The following is a 20,354-nucleotide window of genomic DNA, read 5'->3' on the forward strand; positions in this document are numbered from 1 at the left end:
TCACTCACTGTCATCGCCATTCGGCTGGTAATCTTCGTCGCTAGCCTCTCCTGCAATCTCGAGGTTGATCGCCTCAGGGGCGGCTGCCTCCTCTGGAGTGGGAGTCAGGCCAATTAACAGTTTCTGGTAGAATTCTCGAAGCACAGGGCTGAGAATCTGTCTCACGCGGTTGTCAGTTTCGGTGGCCACCTCTCCGATAAGACCAATGTAGTCCTCGTGCATAGCGCTGATAACCCCGTTGGTATCATCCCGTACCGTCGTCTCTAGGCTTTTGAGCATGTCATTTATAGCTGCATCGACCTCTTTGACGGCATTCTTGAACATTTTCTGCTGCATTTCTTCCACGTGTTGTTTCATAATCTCCTTCATGATGATGAAGGAACCGGTGCCTATATACTTTAGTTGACGACTTCTCGTGTCGCTGCTTCGGTACTGTCTTACCTCGCTGGTCTACACAGTCATTGTAAGCCTTGTACATGGCTCCTTGTACGACAGGATAGAATAGACGGTTTGCGTCTTTCTGTGCATCCTGGATCATCTTCTTGTGCTCCGTGGCTATGCGAGCGAGATTCTCGGCCTGGGCAGCCAGGAGCTTCACCCGGATTTCATGTATCAGTTCGTTGTTCTCGCCGAGAAAGCGACGATCCTTCATACGATCGTGGAAATCGTCGATGATCTGCTTCGAGGATTTAGCAAGCGCGGTGAGCTTCTCGGGAAGCTGGCTATTAAAAGCGAGATCCCAAGAATGAGCGATATAATTCTTCAGCGGCTTGAGCAAATCTGCACTCTGTACGTTAGACGTATTCTCGAGTAAAACATGCTATGGGGCTCGTATCACCTTCATTGAAGTCTCGTAAGCCCGTTTTTCCCTTGAAGGACCCGCTGTGTTTTCTTAGCCAAGATGTCATCATGAGCGCACATATAAATGTTACTCACCCTCGACGGCAAGTCGCCTTATAAGTCATGTAGTAGAGTCCTCCAACATCGTGTTTAGCGCCCCAGCCCTCTGCAGTGGCAGATGCTTGTTCTGAGGCTTTTGAGACGCCCTTGCCGGTTCGCTTCAAGATATGTTTCTTGACAATTGCCCGGCAATCCTCCATGTTGCGTGAGACAACACTCCCGAGTTCCTGTATTCTAATTAGCTTCTTTCGTGGCGACTGCTCAATTTCATGTTACCATCCACAAACCTTTCCTAGTCTTTTCAGCCCCTTTTCCAGACTCTGCGTTTCCTCTTGCTTCTCCTTGTTCGACAGCTTCAGATTGGCAATGTCACCCGCAACGAACAGATCCAAAAATCCCAGAAAACGACATATCTCGCTGATATGATGTCGGAAGTGACTGGTCTGAATTCTTGCGGCCAACTCCAGTGTGTGGGCCCGCAGTCCCGGTATTTCTGTGTCGTCGAGGGAAGTGAATCCCACGACTCGGTGGTCTTTCTTCATGCGGCCTCTCAACTTTTGATACCCACGACTGCTGATGCAGAAAACAGGGAGGTCTTTGCCGATCTGCTCGTAGTTAGTGTTTTCTATCTGTGTCTGAGGTTGCCCATCTTGTTGTTCTGCAAGGAGCTCCTCGTCAAACCTAAGGCATTCTCGTCAGTAGTCCAATATCCGCTGAGCACATAAGCTTGGAAATATACTCACTCCTTCATACCAAAAGCGAAATCTTCCTTAATGGCATCCCGAGAGTATTTGTTCCGTCCTTGAATGCACACTCGATACATATTAGTTTTGATGGCTAAGCGCTGGTTATTGAGGTCCTTAATGCTCGTCTTGATCTGCACGATTCGTCGAGTAACATTACGCTTCTCCTCGCGTACAGCCTTCCTGGCCTCCTTGAGCTCTGAGAGCTTTCGCCGCGTCACTTCAACTGTCAGAGGCTCTGACTGGTAGTTGTCGGCATCAGAATCGTCGGCATCCAAGTCCGATTCGTCGCTGCTGCTTTCTGTATCGCTAGATAGGGGCTCCTTCTTTACCTTCTTGGCAGTCGTGGGATCATCCGCTGGCTTGGGCTGTGGACGCTTCCGCTTGCGCGGAGATTCCATGGGAGCAAACATTCTGTGTCCACCCGAAACCTGTTTGTGAAGTCCATGCCAGGTATCGATGTCCTTGCTGAAGTTGTTGTATTTCTCCTTGAGCCTCGACTTCTCAGGCTCTAAAGTTTCCAATTCTGTTCTCTTGTCACTGATTTCGGTCTCGATTCTGATCTTTTGTCCTTCCTCGTTTGCGATGAAGTCCACGATACCAAGACTCGCTGCTGCCTCATCAAGAGACATATCGTCTGCCTTGGTGCAAATGAATGTAATGTTGTTGTAGGCGCCGTCATATTTAAGCTGTTGCTTAAAATGGTTTCCCATAAGAGTCTTTGCCGTTTTATCGTCCACAGCGCGAGTGATGGGAGCAGCAATCCAGAGCCTGGAGCACTCCTTGACATATCTCGCAGCGACGGCTGCTCGAGCGGCATTCGAATCATGGCCTCCGGGCTTGCTTCGTATTAGCAAGTCATTCTATAAAACGACTGTTGAGTACGTACCAAATCCACAAGGACAACGCCAGTCGACACGACCTCGGATTTCAGGAAAACCCGAACAACCTTGATGAGAGGCCAGAAAGCCATCGTCTGTATCCGAGTTTCGGTTTCTATAGTATCCGTACTATTCTTGCTGTGCTTTTCCTCGGAGTCGACGAATGTCTGGATCTTCGCATAGAATGCGCTGCAGTCTCCCTCCTCCACGATGCTCTGTCTTCCAATCACCTCCCGCACCTTTGCGAAATTCGCAAGAACAGCAGGATCAGCATCCCTCAGTTGCTCATCAGTGTGAGTCGGATACACTGCTTTTAAGACGGCATAGGCAGTTCCAGCGTCGCTGTCGGCGTTTCTGATATCCGGAGAGAGCTTGCCGTTGAAGTCGAGAATATCGCGGTGGAGGGCTATGACCTCGGTCGTCCATTCTGCCTGCGTGATGAATTCAATCTCTGCGCGATATTTCTTGCTCGGATCATCAGAGGGGTTCCATAGAATCTCGGTGATAACTGCGGTACAGGCCCGCATGCAGTTGGTCGGAACGACCCTCTCTTCGTCCAACACTGCGTTGATGAGAGAGCTCTTGCCGGATCCTGTATCTCCCAGAACTCCAATGACGAAGCGTGGCATCTTGTACTCTCCTTGAAGCTTTTCAATAGACTCACCCCATTGCTGAACGCGTTTGAGGCCAGAACTTTTGGCAAGGGCGGTTTGGATGACTTCAAGTAGGCTGGTGGTCTTGGCATCCACCTCTCTCAGCCAAGACGCGTTACCTTCTGCCTTTACGGCCTCGAGCCTTTTATGAGCCATCATGCTCACTGAACCTTCTGTTTGGGCATCCTGGTTCTCCATGTCTGGCAAACCTTAGCAACTGATATCGAGCTGCAGATAGAGGCCAGCAAGTTGTACCGATCCAGAAGCCAAATAACCAGAGAAATCAGCTGCCCCTTGAAGATAATGCCTCGGGAAGTAACCGAGATGATCTCTTAACGAGAAGGAAATGGAACGGGAAAGTTGTGATTTCAGAGACAAAGGTTTCTCGAGTATAACCCGCAGGGGTAGAATACAAGGGAAGGCGCGTCTCAGGCAAGGGTAAAATTTGGCAAGAAACTCAACGAGGAAGGTAGGGCAGGGATAAGAAATGGACTGAGCCTGGAAGAAGCACGGCGATTAGACTCATGTGTGGCCTCCTTCTTGATCACCGCATCTCACAGGAGCAGTGGGTGACTTACCAGAGCAAATCGGTTGATTCAGGCTAGGCGCCTGATTTGAAGAATGATTTGTGCAGGCGATGAAAGGGCGTTTTTTTCCCTTTCTTTCTAGTTGCGTACCAGGAAGGGGAAAGGGAATCAGACAATCAAATTCCAGTGGGGTTGATGGTATCTGGTGGGCGTTGGAGGTGTAGAGGGTTACGTTGAAGGTAGGATATTTTTCGGTAGTGGGTTTAAGATAAGAAGAAAGAAGAAAGAAGGAGCCGAAGAGAATAAAATGAAGGCGTGGTTCAGAAGTGCCTGCCTTAAGTAGGTGAGGGTATAGGCAGGTGCTCCTGCTTCGCAGCTTCGCAGGAGTGTCTGCAGGCTGCTTCTCTGGCTAAGGAAAAAACAAAGAAAAACACATCATATAGGTTTTATGGCTTTACTCAAAAGCATCGTTGATATAGATAGGGCTGATATCCCTGGTTTTGGCAACTCCAAGACGCGTATTAATATACTTAGCTGGGGCCGTGAGCTCGTCCTTCACATAAACCCACATTGTCCATAAACAAAAAGGCAAGCTTAAAACGGAACGAATATGCTGAATTATTGATTTATTGTGTGATCATGTACCTTAAACAGCTAGAAGGGGTTGCCTCCTCAAATGGTTGCCTAGCAAGTTTGAGATGGTATCGCGTATTCGACCGAATATGAGTGGAAACGGTAATGATATACAGCTTTACGAGTGGAGATAATTTACAGTTTTTCAGTCTATGTACTCTTTTATTTGTAACTGGACTGGGCTTCACATCCCTCTTATTGCTGCCACGAGGGCAGCACGTACGGGGTGACTTTGCGTAACGGTCTCGGTGTCATATAGTAACTTCACTACAGCATCCAGGCTAACAACAAGAGCAGCGATAATTGTTATTTAATAAAAAATAAAAAATAAAAACCGAGCTTGTCGAAAACCGGAGGCAAAACACAACACTACTGGCGTTTTTGTGGTCGGCCAAGTCAGGAGAAGGCGAGATGTCGTCAACGTAAAGTGTTGCTCACCTCGGTGAGAAGGCCACGGGGTGGGGCCGCTCATCAGGGGTCCTCGTTTCACCGCCTTCCTCGTTAGCCCCTGCCCAGTGGTCCAATCGTGGAGCTCGAACACCTTCGTGCTTTAGCTCCCAGCCCTCCTCAATCCGCCATTCACGATCCGACAAGGTTCCAGGAGCAACGTTTTACCAGTCATTTCCAACCGATTTCCAGCCGGGAGAGACCAGCAAAAATGTCGACGATTACGACCACAGCCCTGCAATCGGGCCACTCGCCCATCATCCCCCTCGCCTTCAACTCCAACCAGCCGGAGACGATCCGCCTCTACCCGCTCTCCAACTACACCTTCGGCGTGAAGGAGACCCAGCCCGAAGAAGACCCCTCCGTGATCGCCCGCCTGAAGCGCCTGGAGGAGCACTACTCCCAGCATGGCATGCGCCGTACCTGCGAGGGCATCCTCGTCTGCCACGAGCACAACCACCCGCACATCCTGATGCTGCAGATCGCCAACGCCTTTTTCAAGCTGCCGGGAGACTACCTCCGCCCTGAGGACGACGAGATCGAGGGCTTCAAGTCGCGCCTCGACGAGAGGCTCGCGCCCGTCGGGCGCATCGGCGAGGGCGAGGAGCCCGCCGACTGGCAGATTGGCGACTGCCTGGCGCAGTGGTGGAGACCCAACTTCGAGACGTTCATGTACCCCTTTGTGCCCGCGCACGTAACCAGGCCGAAGGAGTGCAAGAAGCTTTACTTCATCCAGTTGCCGAAGAGCAGTACGTATCACCATCCGCAATGCGCTCGGCGCGTCGAGCTCTCGGGCCAACCTGCTAACCCCGTCGACCAACAGAGGTGCTCAGCGTGCCCAAGAACATGAAGCTTCTCGCGGTGCCTTTATTCGAGCTCTACGACAACACCGCCAGATACGGACCGCAGCTCTCGGCGATCCCCCACCTCCTCAGCAGATACAACTTCGAATTCGTCGACGACAACGGCAACATTGTCGCCGCCACGCCCGGCTCCAGCGCACCAGAGGGCTATGTGCCAAAGGTCAAGATCCTGGCCAGTGGCGATGACACGGATATGCAGGAGGCGAAGGAGGAGAACGGCGAGCAGTAGGCTACGAGTGGGGATGGGCATCTCACGAAAAGGGTTGGGCGAGGCGTTCGGCGTAGGTCAAAAAGTACCATACCAGACCAGACCGGTGGCTGTACAATAGGTTTGCCTCTATACTTGCGTCTATACCATACAACTTGGTATACTCAGTTTTCAAGAGGAATTGGTGATTGATATTCTACCTGCGTTTGAACTGTTCGGATTTCATGCCTTGGGCTGTCCCTGGATTGTGGCCACGAGCCGGCGCTGGTGCTTGCTGGCTCTGAACTCGAGGTACCAAATTCCTTGCCAGGTCCCCGTAGCCTACCGACAGAGGTGAGCCAAGATTGCATTTGGGGAGTATATGCGTGACTTACCAGTTTGCCATCCTTGATCGGGATGGTAACGCTTGCGCCGATAAGAGCGCTCTTGATGTGAGCCTGCGTCGTGTTAGCGGCGGTAGTTAAACGCAGCGGGGACCACTACTTGCCGGCATGTCGTCGGGGCCCTCAGCACTGTGGCGGTACAGCTCCTGGCCCTTGGGACCAGCCTCGGGCGCGATGCGGTCCAGCGCATCGCTCATGTCGGCCCGGACGTCGTCGTCCCAGTTCTCGTTGAGGCTGAGGGCGCAGCTCGTGTGCTGCACGAACAGGTGCAGGATGCCGACCTTGTAGTTCTTGATCTCGGGCAGGTTGCCGACGATCTCATCGGTGATGAGGTACGAGCCGCGCGAGCGCGCGGACAGCGTGAACTGCTTCTGGAACCAAGAGCCCGACATTGTCGCTGCCGGTGGTGGGGTATGACGTGGGGTTGAAGCGCTGCTGCTTGTCGTGGGGGTCGAGAATGCGTAGCCCAGGAGCGTGAGGGGTAAGTGCCAGAGGAAATGGAATAAATTGGGAAAGAGGCAGATGATTATGAAGGCGAGGATCAGCAGGGTGGTCGTCGATGAAGTTTGGTGGCGGTTGTGTGGTGTCGGAGGCATGTCTGCTGGGTGCTGGGAAGTGAAAATGATGCGGGCGGTCCAATCTGGTGGGGCAGCTTCGATGGGTAAGTGAGTGAGGTCAGATGAATTGCGAATCAAGGCAGTTTTGAGTCTCCCAAAATGGGTGAGCATCCCGCATCCTCAATTATGCGAGGCACTGATTGATTCTTGGGAGTTTGGAGCAACAATTTCTTTACAGAACTTTGTCGCCTCGATTTTATTTTCAAAGTCAAGACTGTGTTTTGATTTAATCAACCCACACCAGCAGGTCTAAAGCATTGTAGAGCACCAGACTACGCCGGTCGGCCCACACCTCCCGGCGATGCAACAGTGAGTTGTGAACAAAACTCGAGTGGCACTTTGACTAAACCGATTTCTCACAACATCAAAATCACACCCTTGTGGTGGTTTTCGATGGGACCACAACTGCTGGCTGGTGAACGTCAACCCCGCCAACACTCGGTGAGGTGCGCAGGAAATCCAGCAAGACACATGTGTCAAAGGGCACAGTAGGCAAATGTTTCCGGCTTTAGCATCTCGATGGCTGGATGGTGAGCGTAAGTTTGCTTGTCAGGTTGGCGGTACACTGATGTCACCGATGCTCTAGTGTTGAAATGTGAAATGGTTATCCGAAGCACTGATCCTGCTATATTTACAAAATATCGCCAGCCCGTTGTACAGCATAAAGTGACGCTCGTTTTCGTCCCAATGCTGTTGTTACCAACTCCCGTACACCGACGCAGCTGGTGCTCTATGCAAGAGGGTAAGAGGTCTGGGGGAGGGATTCGAGGTGCTTGCGGTGGTGCTCGTTGGCCTAGCGATTCAATTAGCTCGTGCTCGCTATTATCACGGCTCCGTGGTTCTGCAAGAAGCGGAGGTCGAGTGCGCGGGCGTATGAGACATACGAAGGGAAGACCGCAGTAGTTGCAGCTGGCGATCTCCGGCTTGTCCGTGTTGATGAAGATTCTGGGGTGGCCGTTGGCGCCGCCGCCGCCATTGCATGCGACAACACGGTCGTGAGTCCACCGCACCGGCTCCTGGTGGATGAGCTCGATCGCGGCATGTGGTTGTGGCTACGTCCAATCGTTAGTCCCAGGCGGAAACTACCTCGTACACATGTGCCTCATCGTCTCACCTGGACGGAGAAGTCGGTCTGCTCGAATCGGGGGCCGGTCATGGCCTCAGCACGGGGCTTCTGGCTGCGCGACCAAATCAGGGATCGGTTGGGGGCCTGGCCGCTCTCCTTCGGGACGGTGTTGTCGGCCACCTGGGGGGTTGCCGCCTCGCTTTTCTCGACGACCGCGGGTCTCTCGGTGGTTCGGACCGTCGTCGACACGGTAAAGGGCCTCGAGGCAACGCGGAGCTGCCGCGACAGGGCGCTTGTCGCTCGTCTGGATGCCGACAACATCGTGCTGGCTCAATTGGGTTGTTTGAAGGGGTGGTCTCGCTCACCAGATAGTCGGTTCTGGGGAAGCTTGGAGTTCCTGAAGCAATTGATTACACCTGCTGTCATTCGTCGGGAAGAACTGATGCCCCGTCGGCCGATCTGATGACCCACTATCAGTGCACGGACGCCCAAGTGCCGGCTTCAACTAACAGCAGGATCTCTATCCGTCAACAACCAGGGCACGAAAGTTTTACATTGTAAAATCAAGTCTACCATGTTCTTGGATTCAATAAGATTGATGAGAGGCTATTAGTGTCGTTTCTACAAAACTATAGCATCGATCTGAGTCCACCGTTAGCAATAGAAAAGGCAACGAGAGACAAAGTTGGAGTTGCTTAGGGTACGCACAACTTGTGTGCTATACCAAGATTTTGGTTGGAATCTGATACTGCTAGAGACGTCGATATTGTAATCTTCTTAGAGTCAATCGTTTTGAGAGTGTCGCTGTGACTGTGACCTGAATAGAACTGCCCTCGAAAGCTGGGGTTTTGCGGCACACTTGAGGCAGCCATCTGCGCATCGTAACGATGACTTGACGAGAATCATCAGTGCCGATTCACGGCCGTCGCAATAAATCACGTACTATGATTGGACATCCTATCATTGTCCGTAGTATTCATTTACTTTAGAAATGTCCCAATGGTCTGACGGATCGTCTCTAACTTGGAGTGATACCGTGCCTGGCGCTCAAGGGCTCGAGGGCGAGGTGCGCCTGTGCCAGATCAAAACGGATTATGCACGTCAGAGCTTGAATTAAATCAAACCGGAAGTTAATAAAGAGAAAGCAAAAAGGCTTTATCGACCAGCAGATAACTCCCGGGCAGATATACTGAAATGAACTACTCTTGGCAAACAAAGTACATCAATGACCAACTGAGAACGGCTTATCACTTCAGATCCGAGTCATGGGCACTGTTCAGGGATTTCATGATTACATGTTTTATTTGAAGAATATATATTTCATGGGTCAGTGCGAGATGTACTACAATTTAATGTACTCATATTCTTGATTGGGTTGGATTCCTTGAGTTGTTCGTCAAAATTACCAATCAGACTTCCGGCACAGTTGTGGCCGATGTCACTTTCTTTTCCGTAGAATCGCGGGCGGAAAATTCCTTGGGCTCATCTTCATTTACTGCAGCTGCCTCAGCAAGCGTATCCCTGAACTGCCTTCTCTTCGGCCTGTGTGTGTATGTGGTTAGCAGCAGCTCAAACACTGTAAGATGTTGTGTGCGACTCACTCTAGGTACTTGACATCGACATAACGGAGCACGCAGGTCATAGCAATGACGAGGACACCAATGGCAATGGCCGACTGCCAGGCGAATTTGTCTGCATCTTGTTAGAAACAGGGCTTGAATACCCACCTTGTCGGTCCAGTAACTTACAATACGGTGCCTGGACAGCAGGCCAAACCAGAACTTGCGACCAAGCTGAGATGGCGTAGTAGCCCGCGATGGACACTCCGATGATCAGGGTTCTTGCCTCAGGGTCGTGAGGCAAGATGTCGGCGAGCCAGGCGAAAATAAGCGGTGCGGTTCCCATCGCTGTAAATGTGATGAAGAAACAAGCATACGCCGTGGCAAGGGGCGTCGTGGTGGGATGGGACGTCCAGACGCTCATGGCGATGCAGCAAGCGAGCCCAATTACCGCTATGTGAGTGTTAGATAACGCCGTTGAGAAGAGGGGAGTGTGTTCATGCTTACCCTGGACGATGATCAAAGTCCAACGCGTCATCAGCAAATCCGACAGAATTGCCCAGATCCAGACTGTGCTTCGAGTTAGGTTTTTCTACAACCGCGTCTTTCCAATGCAGCAAACTCACCAAAGACTACATTGATAGCACTCGCGCCGATCGGAATGGCGTTAATCTCCGACGTCGTCCACTTGGCAGTACCATCCGCATTCTTCAAGCTCTTCAAGAATAGGTTGAAGTAATTGCTGCCGTATGTTTCAAGGACAGTCGCGATGTAAAGCACGGGGATGAAGTAGATGACCCAGCTCTTGAACGCCCGTCTGTTATCATATTAGTCATTATGCCCCGACGAGGGAATAGCTCGTCGTACCTGGCGGCAGCCCATGTCATCTCCTGAGGCTCTGCCTTTCCATGACGCTCCAGTCGGTCCATGGCAAGTTTGCCGTGCTCTTTCTTGAACCAGAAGGCCCTCGGGTTGGGGTTGTTGGGCATGTCGGGTAGCAGGAAGAATCCTAGAGCGCCAACCATTACGGTCATGATGGCATTGATGACGAAGAGCCAGCGCCAACCGGGCATTCCTTTTGTCATAGTCAGTCAATGAATTAGGTCTCCCGAAGCCGCAACGGAGTATCATCATACCGTGTAAACCATCCATGGAGCTCCTAATGGCCACCTGCAACGCACCCGACAACATCGAGCCGACAGCCTGGCACGAGTGGTAAAAGCCCATGCGCTTGGCCAACTCAGAGGGAGTATACCAGTGCATCAGAAGCGTCATCATACCAGGCCAGGCGCTGCTCTCGCAGATGCCGAGGAGCACTCGGAGCGCATAAACTTGTTGCGCATTCTTGACGAGAGCGAACATGCCCGTGATAATGCCCCAGCATACCTCGAGGCCTGAGAGCCAGTAACTCGGGCGTACATAGGTTAGAATGATTTGCGAGGGAATGAGCATGATACAGTAGGCGACATTGAAGTAGGTTGTGAAACTGGAGGAGGATTAGTGAGTCAAAGTCCCGAAATGGGATTCCAACTGGACAAGCTGAGGCATGACGCACTAATTGAGCTCGTTTCCGTAGAGGTTGAGGTCCTCCTTCATGCCTGAGACGTAGGCATTGCTAATGTTTGTCTGGTCGAGAACTTGATGCTATTTGTCAATGTGCTGGTTCTTTTGTCTAATTCGATGGGCTACCCACACTTGATAACTGCGAGCCGAAGTTAGTTCAACGCAAGGCACAGAGTGATGGTCGAAACCTACCCTGAGAGATACAGCCAAATGTCATGAGAAAAATATCAAGCCTGAGTTTGTAAGAAGGATGTCAAATTTGTTGCCCGAGACAGGTGTATCCAACCTTCTGACGAGATTCTTTTCCTCTGGCGTCCGTTCATGACGGGCAGCGAAGGCAAGGTTGCCGAGGTTCATTTTGACTGAAGCCTTTTCTAAAGACTATGAACTGTAGTATAGGTACTTTGGGAGGAAGGCCGCGGGCAGAGAGTTGCGGACAGAGTTCCCAACGATCGTCCTATATACACCTCCTCGTAGCCGTCACATATTTCCTAGCTCCGGGGTGTATTTCCAGATAAGGTAGACTTGAATTCTTTTACCCCATGGTATCAGGGCTATCTATCTTTCAATATCGGATCCACTGCAAAAGCACCGTTGTCACCTGATACTAAAATGTGTGTTGTTTTACCTGGAGATATTAGTCCCCGGAAAGAGGGGAGTTACATTGAATGCCGCCGACGCAGATGCACAGGCCGTCCTTTCATTGGGGTCCGCTCAGCGGGGAACCTCCGACAATGGAGACCCCATACCATGAGCTGATAAGCGCAACACCAGCCTCTGTGCTTGTTGTGCAAAAAGAGGATTTTTTTTCATTGCGGAGTCTCTTTGCAGCTACACTGCAATCGAAGCATTTGCCGTTGCAAGATGAAGGGAATAATAGACCGAGGTCTCTAATTAACGCAGAAGCGGGTCGGATGCGCCTCCGACTTCGTACGAACCAACAACCATGGCGGGCTACGAGCAACACCTCTCAGACTTAGATCCGACTCCAATTGGTCTCATCTCGGTCCCCGATATTTACCGGACGGGCCTTCCGACATGCGCTTGCGAAGCCGGAGCATAGTCAATACAAAATGACAGAAAGTTGCTGTCTGCGTTCCGCTCGCAGATGCCTTGTTAGGGCGCACTGTCAGTGTCGTTCAACTTTTGTTGGCTAATCGAAGCCACACGATTCATGCAGTAAATCAACGAGTCAACCTACGATGCCTGGCCTCCCTGTTTCAGATCCCTGCATTTCCTTCTGGCAGCAGACAACAAGGTCGTACCCTTACCTGAGCCACAACGACGAGAAGCCGGTGCCACAAGCAGCAAAACACGTTTGTCATTAGCTCAGAAATGTCTGGTGCTTTGCTGGCGTTCAAACTGGTCGAGGGAGGTGTTCTGTGAGCAGATATTGTGATCCTTGAAGCGAGAGAAGCGGTCTGTGGCGCTAGTTCTCATAATGCAGGGCATGTCAGGCCAGACGCTTTTCGTGGGTTAACAGTCTACAAGGCTATTCACGGCTAGCAACAAGCGCTCAAGTACTCTTCTGATGCGAGAGCTGTTTTCCTCGCCGTTGAATCCTTCGTCAAGCAGCACCACGTGCCGTGCGACTTTGTCCCGACAACCACTTTCGACGTCTGCTCGACCAAAGAGTTCGCCGACCACAATGCGCAAAGCTTCGATGGGTATCAAAATGTCAGTGGCCATGTTTCCCATGTCAACTTCCACCCGGGCGTGGAAGCTCGTAAGAAGACTGGCGTCCAACAAGCCTTGAGCGCGTACGAGTGGCCGAAGAGTTCTGCCCATCTTGTCAAGTTAGCGCAATGGCCCCTGACGCAAAGCGTCAACAGAGGCGTGCAATTCTTCGCACAATGCCCAGCGATCTCGGTAGCTAGATCTTCGTCGAACACAACGGATATACTTTGGGATATCGAAACCCCACGAGGCATTATTACGACGCAGGCGGTCATCTACTGCACGAACGCCTTCGCAGCGCATTTGCTCTCCCACCTCGTCGCACGCGAACGCGCCTAAGCCCACACATTCGTCCCTCCCGCAACGCTCGCGGGTAATAAAACCCTGCCGAGCACCATTTGAGCCGGGGCTTGCGATGGTTCTACCCAGTCAGCTAGCACCTGTCTGAAGGTACCATTATCCTAGGAGGGGCGGCTGCAAGTCCTACAGTAAGCCCAGCGGCTTATTTATAGCGGAGAACACCCGATGATCATGATTTCAACGAAGAGATACGCGACGATGCCGTTGCAAACTTTCAGGGCGGCTTCTCAGAGAGCAGACCAGAGAAGCTCAAGCACGGCGAGGGTCTGCAGCACATATGGACGGGAATCATTGGCATGACTTCCGACTTTGTGCTTCTCATCGGAAAGTCGAATGGTCTCCAAGACTATGGATGTGTGCCGGGTTTAATGGGCATGATGAGTGGGCCCAGTGTAAAGGCGCCGAGTCGGATGCTGACAAGCCATGTTCTAGGTATGGTGAGGATCTTCACCTGTGCGCCAGTACTTCGATAGCTATCCGCATACCCCAGAGATTAGGGATGATACTCGGGGGGAAGAAGGAAGATACCGGGCTGCCCGAGTATTTGAGATAACGGCAGAGAGGCTCGGAAGGTTGAAAAGAAGCCGCCGTGAACAGTTTTCCAATATATGACAGTGGTGACTCGAAATGGTAGCCGCTTGAAGTCGTGACACATCCGAAAGTCGTCGCTTCGCTTGCTCTGGGGCTTTCTTAGTCTCATGCAGACCGGAGGTCTAAGTGGGTACTTTTGTTGAATACGTCTAGACTCTACCGCGGTAGGGCGGGACGGAAGACACAACAAACGTAGCCTCCAAAATCCTTAGCAAGAGGGAATACCCGGGTGTGGGGCCCGGTGCGAGGAGGCCGAATTCTGGAAAGGTACGGATAAACCTTGCCGTTGTCCACGATGCCTAGGCGGCTGGACTGTGGCCTTCGGTCGGAGAGACCCGACGGCTGCAGTCTCCCACCCATCGTGCTACCCAGCTGCGTTACTGGGGCACAGCACCGGCAGCGCACTTGCAAAATGGTCCGTGCACCGTCAGGCCGGCGGCGTGGGCGGTGTCTACGCACACCTGCATCTTCAACGGCAGAATTTCAGAATTTTGGCGGCTCTCAACCGTCACACACTGCAGCTCTACCGGACCTTTGCCAACTCTGACGTAGCCCGGCCACTCTGACTTTTTTTGATTTCCGACGCGTCGTTTTCGCCTGAAAACCCGACATTCGAAGTGTGGAACATTCGGTTGTTTGGCAACTAACATCATCTAGCTTGGATCAAGGCAGTTGCTACGATGCCCAACATGGCCCCCGAAACCCCTCCCAGCAGAGGCATTTCCTCTCGTCTGTTGACGATGAAGTTTATGCAGAGAGCCGCGGCCTCGGGTTCGGCGCCAGAATCGTCCCCGGACGAACCGTCATCCAAGCGGCGCAAGTTCCAGAACTCCCCTCTAACTGGCGACTTCCACTCCTTCGACCAGACGGCTGTCCAGGCAGCCTTGAAGCAGCAAGAAGCCAAGCGCCTGTCAGCGCTAGAGGCGTCCAGGGCCGAGTTGGCGGATACGCATTGGGTGCTTGACGGCCCCTGGGGCAAGCCCAACGAGGTCGAGGAGGCGCCACCAAACATTGTCTATGTCGGGTACGCAGACATAGACGAAGCCGATGGGGAAGACGAGTCCCAGAGCCCCGTGCAGATTGGGAGAAAAAAGATCGGATATGTCAAGAAGAAGGATGCCAAGGTGAGTTTGGGAACGCGAGCTCGTACCCGCAGAGGCTAACGGATGTTTAGAAGGCCGACGGCAAAGACACACCAAAGGTCGAGAGTGATTCAAGTGACACCAGTGACTCCGACGACTCCAGCGACGGGGATACATCTTCAGGCGACGACGAAGAAGATTCGCCCAAAGCGACACCGAAAACGGTCAAAGGTCTGTCGTCCGGTGGACAAGGACGCACGAGGGTTAATCTCGTGGCCAAGAAATCAGCAGAGTCCCTCAAGGCTCGAGAATTCCGGGATAAGCGAAAGAAAAAGGAGGTGAAGCTGAATCAACTGGCCTCCATCTCCGGCGGTGCCGGGGGTATTTCTGGAGCCGGGAAGCCCAATGCCCCTTTCAACTGCCATAACTGTGGCAAGGCAGGCCACAAGGCCGTCGACTGCCCTAGCCAACGGAGAGGAGATGGCAAGCGGAAGTCATTCCAGAAATCACGATGAGCTACTGTTTTGCCAAGCGCGTTATTTCGTTTTGAGATACCCTTTCTACCCGAGTCGGGCATACTTACGGTTCTCCAGGCTTCCGTTCGGCGAATGGGGCCGATGTTGGTGACGGGTTCCCACTACGACTTTGTCTTGCAACAGGTCATGGAGGAAGTGGCATGTGGGATTGACGACAAGACCTTTTTGAATGCATCATGAATCGATGCGACACATAGAAACGCATTGCCAACCGCGCCCTGCCAACAACGGCTTGGTACGGATGAGCAACCTTAATTGAAAAGAAAGAATTTTTATCAAACACGACTCTACGTGTTGCCCCAGAGGCGACGTGATTGAAACCCACTTTGAGTGGTGCTAACGATATATTAACTAGTATACATGGTGTATTGCGTGGCATGTCTTTGAGGCGACAAACATCGTCCGAAACATTACAATGCGGCAAGGCTTAGGATTTGGTTCAGTACAAGCAGTAATGGCGGGGAGACATCACAACAATGTTCGCCATGTCAAATCGAATGCCGCGAACGGCGAGTTGGCGAAGAAGTAACATGTTGCCCAGGGTGGTGAACCCTGGAACTTGGTACACGGTTGTCGTTCTGCCTTGATGGCGTGCTGGTCCAGCTCTACCTAACTGCAAGGCGGCATACGGCTGCGGAATAATGCACAGTACCAGGATCATGACTTAGTTGAGTACACCTAGCAGCCGTACTCTCTCTCTCCTGCTGCCATGTGTTCTAAAGCTAGGAAGGGGGTGCACTTGCAGCGTCTGTCCGGGCAAGCTGCGAGTCACAGGCCAGTCTCTGGGCATATGCGTTGGCACACACTCCCGCCTCGTCCAGGCCTCTCACCGAAGTACGTGCTTACCAGTCAACCAACCAGGGACGATTGCCGATGCTTATGCAACACAACCAACTTTGCCGACACGTTTTCCCTACATTCTTGATTAGAACGAGTCGTGTCGAGCCCCTTTCTGGTTCTCCTCGGACAGGCAGCTAGTTTTTGCATGTGAGCCAGTCGATCCTTTGGAATTTGAAAGCAGCTTGGTCGAAACGGCGAGACGGAGACTTTTTTGGTGACATCGGCCGGCGTCCCGGAAACCCTCAAATTTCGGACGGCGTTGTGTGGCGCGCCTTGCGCACGATAAACTTTCCGGCTGCACTTGACATAATCTTTGAAGGGGAAGGGAGGCTTCTAGATTTTCCGTCCCCCATGTCATGGACAAGCCAATCCCCGGTTGGCCACATACACCACATACGTGGACAGACGACGTCGCTCAGCAGGGACAAGTCAGTCGCGGCTGCTGCGCCATCATCGGAAGGAAGGGTGGACCGGGAATGCTTCGGTGCTCCCTGATCACAGACTCGACGAAGGTAACGGGGAAGCCGCTGGTGCAATGCAACCAACCTTTTTCTTGCCTGTCCCGTTGCACAGTTTCTCTAACCGCAGCGCGGCGGAGGACGACCGCGACAGGTGAAGTTCGACATCGAGCATGGCACAGATGGGTTTCGCTGGCGCAACGCATGTACATGGGCACACCATTTACCTCTCGAGATCACTGCTGTGGCACCCAGACGATAGCGTACCACACTTCATGCCGGCGACGAAGTCGCGACGGAGGAAAGCCGGTGACTTTTAGGACTGGGGTTGTTTTGTGTCACAAGGGTCGGCAGGCAGGTAAGGGGGGGTGCTGTATCCCAAAAATATAAAGGCTTATGAGTGGGTGTTCTAGGTGTGGCCGAGTTTTACACACGTCGGCGAGGTTGGGCGATCACAAGAACAGCGTAATTGAAACGGGAAAGCCAACCCGGGACGGAACCGAAACAGCGGAATCTCGGCCTCCTTCAACTTGACGGTACGCTTCGTGAACCCCCTCTGGGACGCGGTTTGCGCGCGCACTTTAATATGCCGGAAGATGGGTGCAGCGCCCCCCACAAACCTTTGGTTGGAGCGCCAAGTATTCTGCGTCCAAGCCTGTCTCCGGGCTCTTATCAACCCCGGAGACGGCAGAGGTGACCGTGCCGGTATCTGTTCCGGTTACTGACCGGGACTCGGCCCGACCAACGAGGGACAGCGGACCCGCCAAAACCTGGATCGGGACCTTGGTGCTCGCGTGGCTCGGCAAGCCTCCCCTGGAGATTCGGACTTTTCGAAGTGACGCACGATGGCTTGCGTGATATGCCATTGAGCTTTCACAAACTCTCTCCTCCCTGAGCTAAAGATGCATGGATAGTGAGGGGGGAAGTCGAAGGGTGCAGATGTGTCTGTAGCTTACAGCATCCCAGCAAGCCACCAAAAGTTCAATGCACGCAACAAGTCCGACAAGGTACGGTGCTGTTTTCCTATTGAGGGTAGTGCAGGTTCGCGCCCTTCGACGAGAGCGAAGCGAGCGGGACGTACGGCCCTGAATGATGGAGAGGGGTTCAGAAAAGGGGGGAGGGGGACTTGCGTCAGGTATGAGCGGCACGCACCCAGGCGGGTTTTATCAACCCAGCCCAACAGCGGTCAAGATTCAACGGGCGGTCTGGCGGTGGGCAGGTCGTGCCTGTTGCGGGTTCGAGAAACCACGAAGTGGGCGGCGGTCCGGAATGACTCGTCCTATCCAGATGAGACACAGTGGCAGGAAAGGTTGCGGAAAGAGAAATCCGAGGCCTGGAAAACCCGAGGCCTGGGAAACAAGACACGGGCTCGCCGAATCAAGGACCGCCGGAGCATCCTCCGATCGCCGGCCCTTTGCCCAGCTCGGCCTCTCCGCATGTCACCTTCCGAATGGCACGACCGGTTCTAGAAGGGGGAGCTGTCATAATGATAGAGCAAAGATGAGAGAAAAATAGAACAAAAAAATGACGCTTTTAAGGTTTGAAGGCCATCGTAACTGCAGCGGGAGACTCATGGAGGAGAGAGCGGGGGCCCTGGTTACATGGGCCTGTCCTGTTGTTGCCGTGTGGTAAGCTTTGTGTTGGGTTCGAGCCTGCAGCAGTGGCTTGGGCACGAATCTTGCCATTTGCAGCTTTAGCCGGCTGGCGTCACCGTCCAGGAATGTGTGTGTTTGGGGCGGCCGTATGGGTGATTTGCTAATATATCAACTCAGAGTGACACACAGTCTGATATTGGGACATGCCCCGTTGTCGACGTCGCCGTCGGAATGTGGGGTTTCAAAGGTGCCACTCGGTCTTCTACCCAGTTCGTTGAACAACAACAACATCACCATCATCATCATCATCATCATCAGGAACGCAGGCAAGAGGCCCCCGACATGTCTTCTTGTATTCGGCGATGTTGGGCTTGTATGACGTGGGCGGGATCAACCATGAACGAGCGCCACATCAACTGCGTTTTGCAGTATGCCAACCTGGCTGCATACATACGCTTGCAAGAGGCCGTTTGATGCTGCATAGGCGAATCGTGGCATCCCGCCAGACGGATGCAAGCCGAATCGCCGCCCCCAAGAGGCCCGCACTGCGCCAGCCAGCGGTGCTAAAATAGCACACGGGTGTTTGCTGTTGCTCCGGCTAGGGTGGTAAGCACTTGTGGATGTCGAGATACTTACTCACCAATGGTTCTGGCCGATCGCCCCATGATGCTAATGTGAAGCATGCGAGTAGTGTATCGGGCTAGGTTCGTCCAATGCGAACTTTGGCGCACCGATTCAAGTCCCCATCCATGCACGAGAGCGAGCGCCAGCATCGTATCTATCGTACAACGGGTCTCTGGTCGACCGGCTCTAGCATGTGAGGCTTGTGCATGGGTAGCGTGCCTGTGGAGACACTTGTAGTCACTGCTGAGTAAGAAAAGCCCGCCGGCATGGTCTCAGTGAAGACACGGCGGTGAAATAAAACAGAATAAAATAAAAACGAAGCGAAGATTCATGAAAATAAGCCGAATGTCGAGTTTAAGTTAAGGTGCGTTCGACCACGGCCACAAAATCAGATGGTTGGCGACGCAAGACGTCATGTTTTACTTTGCGCGCACATAGACAGATTTTTATTTTGTTTTGGCTTTACTTTTTTTTATATTGCCTACTTTACCTTAACTTTACTCAAGTCAGTCACCTCATGGTGAGGTGACGAAGTCCGAGCTCCCGCGCGGTTGGCGGTCGCGAGATGCCCTGGCACCCAACGCAACCAGATTGCCGGGTAAGACGCAAACAGGGACCTCTTTAATAACTTCCCGAGACAAATTCCAGGTCCCCCTCCCCTGTCTTGTACTTTCTTCTTCGGCTTTTGACACCCGAAAACTGCAACATCCGACTGCTCTCCCTTGTCGCCTCCTGCAACGCCATGTTTTCTCACAGCACAAAGTCATCCCGGGGCGGACAGCGCAAGACGGGACAGGACAGGACAGGACGGGACGGGAAAAAGACAGGGCTAAGTCTCGGATTCGTCGTCCGCGAGGCTTTCGAAAGCATGCGGCGACGACAATGACTGATCGATTGGGCTTCTGCGCCCAACCCTGTCACCTTTTTCTTTCGTCGTGCACATCCACACATCATCAGCACCAGCTTCCACATCTGCCGACGGCCCAACCACCGAGTAATACCCCCGGCGGGCTGGAAGAGGGAAATCGACCGCAGGGCAAGAGGGGGGGTAGTTTCAAAGGTCCAAGACCGCGGGCCAGCCCGCCCTCACCCTTCGTGCTCTTTCGAACCATGGTTGAGCGAAAGGGAGACGGAGCAAAACACACGCAGGGGCAAACGCAAACCCGACCCAAGAATGTTGGGAGAATGGACCAAACAAACAAAAATATCTGCCAACGCCCCCCCTGCCGTTTCCGCCCATCCTTTCCCCAGACCGGTCCGCTCCCGTTGCTCCGCGCCCAATATGTCAAAAATGCTAAGCAAACATCGTTCGGTTCTCGATGCTATATCATCCCATTGCGAACATCTGGCAACTTGGGAGCCAAAACCGGGGCAGAGACACATGTCCGGTTGGAGTAAGGGTACCCGACGCACTAACATCCACCGCACCTCAGGGTTCATGATCCTTCAGGCGGGCAATTTTGGCAACGTCAGGACCGCCTCCCCCCCGGGGGTCTGGTACCCATAGAAATTGCTGCAGATATGTGCTGTTCGCTGGGCCCCTGCTGG

At 52.8% G+C, this 20,354-nt stretch overlaps 5 protein-coding genes across 5 annotated transcripts; 1 reads left to right on the forward strand and 4 right to left on the reverse strand.

Moving 5' to 3' along the window:
- On the reverse strand, positions 1-3,336 carry EsH8_IV_000576 (uncharacterized protein; the record flags this gene model as incomplete). Its single annotated transcript, XM_083265466.1, has 7 exons — positions 1-389; positions 442-780; positions 839-882; positions 937-1,127; positions 1,188-1,581; positions 1,644-2,482; positions 2,533-3,336. The coding sequence occupies 7 exons, from the start codon at positions 3,334-3,336 to the stop codon at positions 1-3; spliced, it is 3,000 nt and encodes a 999-aa protein (XP_083124361.1).
- Positions 3,337-4,995: 1,659 nt separating this feature from the next.
- EsH8_IV_000577 (nucleotide hydrolase-domain-containing protein) lies at positions 4,996-5,876 on the forward strand (the record flags this gene model as incomplete). Its single annotated transcript, XM_083265467.1, has 2 exons — positions 4,996-5,533; positions 5,608-5,876. The coding sequence occupies 2 exons, from the start codon at positions 4,996-4,998 to the stop codon at positions 5,874-5,876; spliced, it is 807 nt and encodes a 268-aa protein (XP_083124362.1).
- Positions 5,877-6,077: 201 nt separating this feature from the next.
- On the reverse strand, positions 6,078-6,834 carry EsH8_IV_000578 (YjbQ family protein; the record flags this gene model as incomplete). The annotated part of the gene is made up of 3 exons (XM_083265468.1): positions 6,078-6,176; positions 6,230-6,292; positions 6,343-6,834. 3 exons carry the CDS (start codon positions 6,832-6,834, stop codon positions 6,078-6,080), a joined length of 654 nt encoding a protein of 217 aa, XP_083124363.1.
- A 751-nt stretch (positions 6,835-7,585) lies between these two features.
- EsH8_IV_000579 (zinc-finger domain-containing protein) lies at positions 7,586-8,242 on the reverse strand (the record flags this gene model as incomplete). The annotated part of the gene is made up of 3 exons (XM_083265469.1): positions 7,586-7,648; positions 7,740-7,907; positions 7,970-8,242. 3 exons carry the CDS (start codon positions 8,240-8,242, stop codon positions 7,586-7,588), a joined length of 504 nt encoding a protein of 167 aa, XP_083124364.1.
- A 1,088-nt stretch (positions 8,243-9,330) lies between these two features.
- Positions 9,331-11,400, reverse strand: EsH8_IV_000580 (uncharacterized protein; the record flags this gene model as incomplete). Its single annotated transcript, XM_083265470.1, has 9 exons — positions 9,331-9,463; positions 9,523-9,613; positions 9,670-9,933; positions 9,988-10,050; positions 10,107-10,297; positions 10,348-10,555; positions 10,617-10,966; positions 11,036-11,124; positions 11,338-11,400. 9 exons carry the CDS (start codon positions 11,398-11,400, stop codon positions 9,331-9,333), a joined length of 1,452 nt encoding a protein of 483 aa, XP_083124365.1.
- Positions 11,401-20,354: the final 8,954 nt, after the last annotated feature.

The sequence above is a fragment of the Colletotrichum jinshuiense genome, chromosome 4, assembly GCF_051148585.1.
Source record: "Colletotrichum jinshuiense chromosome 4, complete sequence".
Classification (NCBI taxonomy): Eukaryota; Fungi; Ascomycota; class Sordariomycetes; order Glomerellales; family Glomerellaceae; genus Colletotrichum; species Colletotrichum jinshuiense.